This window comes from Gymnoscopelus braueri, assembly GCF_963280865.1.
Source record: "Gymnoscopelus braueri genome assembly, chromosome: 1".
Classification (NCBI taxonomy): domain Eukaryota; kingdom Metazoa; phylum Chordata; class Actinopteri; order Myctophiformes; family Myctophidae; genus Gymnoscopelus; species Gymnoscopelus braueri.
The window spans coordinates 19,445,445-19,454,407 of record NC_137603.1 but is presented as its reverse complement, the minus strand read 5'-3'; the positions used below and the strand labels follow the sequence as shown (position 1 = coordinate 19,454,407).

Below are 8,963 nucleotides of genomic sequence, written 5' to 3'. Positions count from 1 at the left end.
ATTTTTTGGGGGGGAAATCGCGAAACTTTGTGCAAATCTTTGAATGTATATTTTTGTAACTCAAATCTTTTGCTTCTGGGGGATTCTACAAATGTCTTCTAAATCCTAGCAGTTTTTTTTTAAACGTATGTTGCTATAATCAGTGCTATAATCAACTTTTTCATGTCGTGGACCACTCAAAATGACACGTATTTGGCCGCGGATCCCCATCTCAAAATATATGTTCCAGGGACCCCCCAGAAGCAAAGAATAGAGTTAAAAATGTTCGCTTTAAACAATATATATTAAAAGATTTGCACACATTTTCACGATTTTTCTAAAAAAGTTTGGGCTATTTTTGAATAGCCCAAAGTGTAAAATAATGCTTTTTTTTTAGCTCAAATCAAAAAGTTACACAGATGCGTTCCAGGTCTTAATGGGTCAGTTTTAGTGTTTCCTTTGAATCCTTCATTGCTCGGTGCAAACATGTCGTCCCAATACTAGGCCTCCAGCAAACCCAACGGGATGCACAATCACTCCCATGTCCCACAACAACAACTTAACTGCCACAGCCTGCTTCCCATTTTTTTTTTTTTTCTTCGAAGTGCAATATGTAAATGCTCCTGCTGTGTCTGTTGTTACTGTAAAAAGAAATCTATGTCGACACCTTTTTTTTAAACTTTATCTAGCGGTGGGTATTCCTGCTGGCTCCTCCTGGGAGCTGCCTAGAACAACCAACAATCTGTTGGCTACTGGGAGCTGCCTCCATTACAACAGTCTCTTGTGTCCTAATACTGTTGGCCAGTGAGCAGCCTGACTGAAGGATTTGAAGATTTAAGTGCCTTGCCTAAGGGCATCTTCTTCACAGTAATCCCTGAGGAGATTCAAACCTGTGATCTTCTGGTTCCCCAAGTCAATGTCTCTAACCTTGAGGCTTTTCTATTGGTCAGAGGAAATCGTCCACTGACCACTCCACACAATTCATCATTACGACTTTACAGTATGCTTGTTTTTGTCCTCGAGGGGATTGTCAAACCTCCATCTTCCAACTCGTCACTCTGTTAAATATAAGAAGGTTGTTGTATTTAAGTGAATAATCCTCATTATTTATGTTGTGTGATGGTTCAGTTTGAAGGGAGCTTTGCACTGTTGACTCCAGAACACGTACGCGCGTGTGTGTGTGTGTGTGTGTGTGTGTGTGTGTGTGTGTGTGTGTGTGTGTGTGTGTGTGTGTGTGTGTGTGTGTGTGTGTGTGTGTGTGTGTGTGTGTGTGTGTGTGTGTGTGTGTGTGTGTGTGTGTGTGTGTGTGTGTGTGTGTGTGTGTGTGTGTGTGTGTGTGTGTGTGTGTGTTACATGCGCCATAGAGCATTTGAGTTTCGTGTACTGTATCTTTCTTGGCCATGGAGGAGTATGACTGTGGTGTTGTCACTGGCATTGATGCTGTATTCTGTCCCAGAGTCGGGATATAAAGAAGTGGGAGATGTTCATCAACAGATAATTAAAGGGAAGCATTTTTGTATAGAAAAATATACAAAATAACCTGTCAAGAACCACATGTTTTTCTTTATAATAATCATAATTATTATTATTTTACCTTTATATCATCACCATATCATCTGGCATCCAAAAATTCCAGATGAGCTAGCCGGTCTCAGTAACACATACAGGTCCATTAGGCTGGACAGGGTTTTGATCATTTCATTACTATTCAGTAGTATTAGAACCAGGGGTGCAATGCTCACTGGACGGCCTTGCACGCCGTGCCGGAACCTATTTGACCAGGAGCACGCGCAGACACACGCATAGATTTAAAACTACTTTAAATTCGCACCTCAACAAAGTTTTCAAAGGTTCCTGACTCACACCTAGCGAATTAACATATCAATTGTCCATTGTGTGACTTGCAGTGTAGGTGTTAAGCGACGTGCGCGTCACGTCATTGAAATAGAGTGCAACAACATACCAAATGAGCATTGCATGCCTGATTAGAACAGTACATTGGTTTGATGTTGATTTTATTAAGTCCTTACCAGTAACTAGAGCTATCCTAATGCCAACCAACCAGAATATCATTTGTATGGGATTCAACAAAGATCTGCAGTTGCAGGTGTTTCTCCAAATAACCAGAATATGATTTGATGGAAAGTATCCTTGTAATATTTTGGAATAAAAATGGTAAATTTTAAAGATATTTAATATTGTCATGATACCAAAAACATTGTTTTCATCATTGGCCATCGCAAAACTGCGCGAGTCCAAAGTCTTACTGCTTGGAGTGAAATGTGTAGCCTGGTAAACCCTCCCTCCGGAAATCTCATTTGTAATTTATTTGAAATCAAATGGAAATGAGATTTTCCGGAGGGAGGGGCTTTACCAGGCTATGAAATGTGTACAATGTGGACTAAATAAGTTAGTTTCCTGTTTTCAAAACAAGTATGGAATGAAAAATAAACAGATTGCCATGGCCATATTAGCACAGCTACTATCAGTATGATGAACACAAGAAATTAAAGTCTATTAACTAAACATCACTGCTGTACAGTTGAAGTGAAGTCTTGTGCATGTTGAAAAACCACAAAGTGCTCCTTTCTCAGTTGGCAGCACTGTTTTTCCTGATTTCTTGTCACATTCATGCTCCTGACACAGTGTAATAATCCTGTGAGCATACTGAAAAGGGGGATCATGAATTGGGATACACGTTTTGGTCTCGTCTGAGGACAACCTTGAGAGTTATAGATTATATTTAAATAAATTAAAAAAATCCCCAGATTATCATTAAATTATTTTTCCAACACTTTAATTATTGAGAAATATATGCGTATGAGAGGGAAGTTTTAGTTCCAAGGAAAAAAAACATTTAACCGTCTTGATATTTGGGATTTGCAGTAACCAAGTTGTCATCTTTGACATAATTTGTATCTTGTTTTTGCAAGCATCACTTTTAACTCTTTCAGTGCCAATTAAATAAAAAAATTATTGCGAACTGTGCCAGAATTTTGTTTTTTCAAAGAAAATAAAAAGTGCTTAGGAAGCGAGATGCAGCCTTTTTCAGTTTTAGGTTAAACAAAGAGTGGATGGAGCTGCAAATCTTCAGATAATGATATCTTGGGTTCTGAACACTTTTTTTCCAAAAAAAAAAAAAAAAAAAAAAGATTCTATTTTTTATTTATTTTTAACTCGGGATTTCTCGTTCTGGCACTGAGGGTATAACCCAAAAACTCGGGATAACTCGGGGTCTGGCACTGAGAGAGTTAAGAAGATGATATAAGAAATTGATTGTCGTGTGCAGGTCAATGTTAAAAGGGCACAATGTGCTTTAACCTGACCTCATTCTTTGATCTCTTACACACCAATTCCTGCTGTTCTAAACTTCAGAGAGGGAGCAGTCTTGCTCATGCCAACTAACTCCATACTTTTTTTCCACTCCGTCAAGTTTAATAAATTACATTTTATAACCAGAATCACATTTACAACTCATGAATGAAAACAGGGATTTGAAATGTTGATTACAAATGACTAGACTGATTTGTGTGACTTTCTACTAGATGTGTATGTATGTGTATGTGTATGGCGTTTGGTGAAGCACTAACAAAGTGATTTGCACTAATGCTGAGGTCAGCACAGTAATGATTTGTTGTGTCACTCTGTACTGCTACTGGTGCTGTGACTTTTTAAACGCTGTACATTGCTGTCCAGCAAACCCCAAAGAACAGTACAAGTGCAAACTTCAACTCCAACTTTATTGTCAAATCACTCTTACATTAAATTAGAATACGAAATAAGAGTAAAAAAATGAATAAGGTATACAGTAGTCAAGTTCAAGTTATGAACAAGACAAGAATGGTACTGTGATGTTAACATGATCACATATATCTGGCATCTAGCTAAATATTAAATTACAAACAAATATCAAATTACATACAAGTGTTTGACAGAGAAGAACAGGTAGTTGAATGGCTTCAAACTAGAATTATTGACCATTGTCTGGGATAACGTAGCCTGTGAATATGTTTATGAATCCACACTACAGCTGTGAGGTGTGATGACACAACACACAACACACAACACACAACAAATGGATAACAATTATTTTACATTTCTAAGATGATCTCCTGTCCCTCATTGATATCATTGTCATGTTTTGTTTAGGCCTATTTTTTTCTGTTTGGGAGGAATGACTTGCCCAGCTATGGTGAGCTACATGCCAGACTGGGACTACATCATTTGGTCTCATTTTTGGGCTAAATGCACTTTGATATGGAAACAATATATAAAAGAGTTTCAAATCACTGTAAAATATCACTATGTCTATGTTTTTATTTAAAAGATGCTCAAAACAAGGCTTCTGCCTTTGCATGAATGCACTTCTGCAAGGTGTCTAAAAGGTTGTTTCTTGTTCTTGTGCTGGCAATAAAATGGCAGAGGATCACACCTGTAGACACAGTACCCACTGCTGTGATGATCCTGACCATACACTATGTCCTCGTTTCGCTGGTTATTTTTTTAAATGTTTGCAATGTGTATATCTAAAAGGTATAGCACCTTTGTCAAATGGTGTGCTATATAGAGCCATTATAGGTATGTACCTAAACTAAGCGGAAGAAGCAATAGAGAACCTCTAAAGTACCATACAGGGGCTAAACAGGTTCTTTGTAGGGCTGCTCCAAACTACATGTACCCAGGCCTGTCTCTTTGATGTAACACAATAGGTCAAGAACCCTTAAAAACAATCAAAGACCACTGGTTCAATGTCTGTCGTCCACCATAGCCTCGTTCCCCAACCCGAATCCTTTGGGGCCAAAGTTTTTAGCGTAGCAAACTAGACGGGAACAAAAAAACAGACACAAATAATCAAAGTTTAGTTGAACAAAAAGCACTTTTCTACAGGCCTAATGGTAAGACTAAGTCAGTGTTACTTCTGGTTTGTATATTGAGGTCAGAACATCCCAAATGGCAGATGATATTCAAATGAATAAACTACTGTATGATGCCAATCCTTTGCGTGCACAGTGTGTGTGTGCATGTACCTTTACAGTACAGTTCTCCATCCTTGTCTGTGACCGTGGTGGACTCCAGGCTCTTGCCACACAAGGCACACCGGAAACAGGTTTTATGCCAAGGCTGGGCGAGTACACACACACACACACACACACACACACACACACACACACACACACACACACACACACACACACACACACACACACACACAAACATATGATACCAAGGCAGATTATTGAAGCATCTAGCATCCCCAGCAAAATGAGTTTATATAGCCTCAAAATCACTTTAACCACTTTAACTATATACATCAGCTATTGGAAAATGGCCGATCTACAAGCTCAACACGTGTTGTGAGCTGGCCGGTATACATATGCTCTTGTTTTGAATGTTTTTGAAACATTTTATCAACACAAATCTTCACTTGTGAGGATCCCTGGCACAAAATGTTTTCAGATGGGGGTCTGCAGCCTTAACATGAAAACGTTTGAGAGCCATTGATCTAGAACAGTGTTTGAGTCATGCTGATGGAGAGGATGCACACTCCAATCAAGTCAAACTTTCACTGTACATCAGTGGTTCTCAAACTTTTTCATGTCAAGGACCCCCAAATTGACACTTATTAGCCCGCGGACCCCCATTTGAAAATATATGCCAGGGACCCCCATAAGAGAAGATTTTTACGGCTCTAGCAGTGATTCTCAACCATTTTAATTTCAAGGACCCCCAGTTTGACATGCATTAGGCTATACGGACCCCCATTTAATGGCATTTCTATCTCTGGGACTCGAATTTATATTGTAAAATCAAGGTTAATGTAACTCTGAGAGTGTACAAATGGAACCAAATGGACCCGTGGGTCCATTTGGTTCCATTTGTACACTCTCAGAGTTACAGACTAAGGGTCCATTTGGTTCCTAACTATCCATCATTTAGCTGGGGACCCCCTGGAACTCCCTCAAGGACCCCTGGGGGTCCCCGGACCCCACTTTGAGAACCAATGCTGTACATGACACATCCATCCATACCTTTCCTGCTCCCATGATCTTTTCTGCTGCATAGACAGCTTTTGAACACCGGGGGCAACAGTCAGAACCTCCAAGTTTCTGCGCAAACTTGCTGGGATTAGACTTCGGGGTGGACGGACGTTCTATGCAACTACAAAAAGTAAAGGAAAAAGAAAGAGACGATAAACATGAATTTCCATGCGGTTTCATTACATGAGGAGTCTTACATTCGAGTAAAGAAGACCCATATGGCGTGAAAACAAGACGTACTCCTGAGGCTGTATCTTGCCAGGCGGGTCAGAGCTCAGGGCCCCGGCCCCCTGCCCGTAGCCGTAGCCTTTGGGTCCATATTTCTTGCCGTAGCAGGATTTGCAGTAGATTTCAGAGTCATGTGCTGCAACTGTTGTGCTGTCCAGCCCCTTTCTGCAGGCCACTGGGGGAGTGGAGTAAACATATTTCATTAAACACATTTCAGACAGAAAATCCTCAGTGTTCATTGACATTTTAGAGTTAAATAATACTCAGTATTTTGAGTGGGGGAAAATGTTTGTCATGTTCTTTGAAGTGCTGTGGTGGAGGACCATTAAGGAAAGGAAGAAAAGAAAAAAGCCTTTGCAGCCACTAAATTTTTGTCAGTCAACATTTAATTTGTTGAGTGTCACACTAAGTGTGCTGTATTTCTATATCTGGGAGAGGACAGTTCAGAGATGAGTGCTCGCCGCTCTTGTCAGATGGAAAAACCAATCCCTGCAGGCATTGACTGACTGACTGACTGACTGACAGACATTCAACCATCCAATTTACAGGCTGAGACTGAGATGTGCCATTTGTTTTGTTTGTTGAGAATAGCATACCCATTTAGGGGGCTCTTGTAGCTCCCCGTCTGAGGAGCTGGCCCAGCCCTCTGTCTGCCCTTAGTTACCAAAGTAGTTTTGACCTTACAATGCTCCAGAGAGCAACGTGAACTTGACAAAAGTCAAGGGGCTGCCTCTTGGCAAGTCTAAAGCTCTGATGACCTCAGGTTATTTTAAGGCAGTCTCACTTATTAAGAATTTCAACAATGTTATTAACTATATTCAAACTCTGTGCCCATACAGTTTTATTATACTACATGTGAAAAGGGGAAATCTATGGATTTACTGGTACATTTCCTAGTGCGGTGGTAAATGTATACATTCAAATCAAATTCATACAGTTTATCTATGGTTTATGTGTACATGTCTCACATTAAAGGGAAATATTAACTGCACCCTTTGGACATGGACAATAAGGTTAAGCTGGTGATGCTTACTACAGATGAAGCATGTCTTATGGAAGCTTCTCCCATTACATTGGATCTCCTCTGCGTGGTACACTGTCTTCTCACAGGCTGAACACTTGGCACCGCCGCCCCAGTTTGGCATCTTCAGAATGGGGGAAGAAATCTATAGCGATTGGTTTGGAGCAGAGAGTCAAGAGGGGCATCTACATAATTATTTTAACCCATTAAGACCGGGAACGCATCATTTTTAGATTTATTTGGCTATTCAAAAATAGCAGATTTTGCGGCAGAATTTGTGGCAAAACCTTCGATATATTTTTTAAAGCGAACATTTGTAAAATATTTAGTTCCAGGAACCCCCAGAAGCAAAGATTTGAGTTACAAATGTCTGCCAAAAAAAAAGAAAGAAATTCAAATATTTGCACGTTAAATTTTTTTTCAAAAATAGCAGATCTACAAGCTCATAGCGCGGCACTCTGTGCCGTGCTATGAGCTTGTATATCTGCTATTTTTGAAAAGCCAAAGAAATCTAAAAATGACACACAGATGCTTATTAGTTATCATTATTATTATGGATAAAAAATAAAAAAGATCTTTCAACTTTGTCATAAAATATAATCCCTCTGGTTTTTTGTTCTCAACATTCCAGGACCTCTCTGCCCCTCTCTCTGGCCACCGCTCCTTTTTCCATCCACATCAGAGGTTGTCCATCACCTCACACACAGCACAGGTGTGAGGTAATATATTCCAGGAACACATGGCTTTACTGACACATTAAGGGAGTACAAAGAGTGTCCTCAACACCAACACTATCCTAAGAAAACCTTTCAACTCATTTGAGAAAGATTCTAAAACAGACTCAGAGTATAAGCGTAGTAGTTTAGAATAAAATAAAAATACATGTAAACAAATGTAATAATGTAATATAATAAATGTAATATGCCCTCCCCCCCTACCACATAATTTTCCTGGTGAGAACGTATTTTTTTTATTCTCCCCCCCACCCATAAGTAATTATGTAGTACAGTAACAACTACACATGCCTTATTGGTATTAACAGTGCAGTTGGAAAATGTCTTTAATCTATCAGATTTCATGGCTTAAAACTTACCAGTTGAATTTTTTTTTTAAATGAATCATAAGTCCCTACCTCAAGTCCAGTCCAGAATGCTTTGTTGTCTTAGCCAGACGGTATGGACTGGTCAGCACCATTTAGGGCTACTTAAATACCCACCATCTCCCCCATCACTGGAGTTCAGGGTGGGGCTCAGATGATACCGTCTTCCTAAAATAACCTCTGACAAAAGCATAGCTCTCTGACCTGTCGTCACTGGACAAGGAATACTACACATGAGAATGTACTGGAAGCTGTTATGTGGTGCTTGTTGTGTGTTGTAGTGTTTGACAGCATATTTAACCACATAAACCCCTATATATTTCATTGACAGTGGTCCCACAGGGGTCTATCCGTGGTCCCAGTTTTTTTCCCTATAGTCGATCTACAATGTAGATCGACCATTTTCACTAAATGTGACTATTATGGCATGCCCAGAATAGGGACGCTAGGTTTCACGTGGTTATAAATCCACTGAATCTAGTACAGTCAAGGCACATTTCCATATGCACCGAAAACATTCTCTTCAATTCTACAGGACCACACAGCAGTTCAGCCATTTGTTCTGGACTAACAGTTTCAATTCAGAGACAATGGAAAT

General features: G+C 39.7%; 1 protein-coding gene and 1 long non-coding RNA gene across 4 annotated transcripts; both read right to left on the bottom strand.

Moving 5' to 3' along the window:
- Positions 1-17: 17 nt before the first annotated feature.
- Positions 18-8,423, bottom strand: csrp3 (cysteine and glycine-rich protein 3 (cardiac LIM protein)). 3 transcript variants are annotated; one of them, XM_080428182.1, is made up of 6 exons: positions 8,399-8,423; positions 7,279-7,390; positions 6,258-6,420; positions 6,009-6,138; positions 5,007-5,100; positions 3,404-4,798 (listed from the first exon to the last, which is right to left on the bottom strand). In XM_080428182.1, the coding sequence occupies exons 2-6, from the start codon at positions 7,388-7,390 to the stop codon at positions 4,725-4,727; spliced, it is 573 nt and encodes a 190-aa protein (XP_080284308.1). In that variant the 5' UTR covers positions 8,399-8,423; the 3' UTR covers positions 3,404-4,724. The 3 variants fall into 3 exon arrangements, 2 of the variants coding, with proteins under 2 accessions (XP_080284309.1, XP_080284308.1); XR_013933143.1 differs by lacking the exon at positions 8,399-8,423 and having other exon boundaries at positions 4,484-4,521; positions 4,566-4,798; positions 7,279-7,397; XM_080428183.1 differs by lacking the exons at positions 3,404-4,798; positions 8,399-8,423 and adding an exon at positions 18-1,311 and having other exon boundaries at positions 7,279-7,397.
- Positions 1,552-3,006, bottom strand: LOC308085309. Its single transcript, XR_013933156.1, has 2 exons — positions 2,354-3,006; positions 1,552-2,248 (listed from the first exon to the last, which is right to left on the bottom strand). It is a non-coding gene; the product is annotated as an uncharacterized lncRNA (long non-coding RNA).
- Positions 8,424-8,963: the final 540 nt, after the last annotated feature.

What these genes read in the sequence shown, in the direction of transcription:
- csrp3 (XM_080428183.1), bottom strand. Translation starts at nt 7,390, where the DNA reads ATGCCAAACTGGGGCGGCGGTGCCAAGTGTTCAGCCTGTGAGAAGACA. An exon ending in TAAGACATGCTTCATCTGTA is followed by an intron (nt 6,421 to 7,278) that starts GTAAGCATCACC and finishes CCACTCCCCCAG; the next exon opens with TGGCCTGCAGAAAGGGGCTG. An exon ending in GGCAAGATACAGCCTCAGGA is followed by an intron (nt 6,139 to 6,257) that starts GTACGTCTTGTT and finishes TACTTTTTGTAG; the next exon opens with TTGCATAGAACGTCCGTCCA.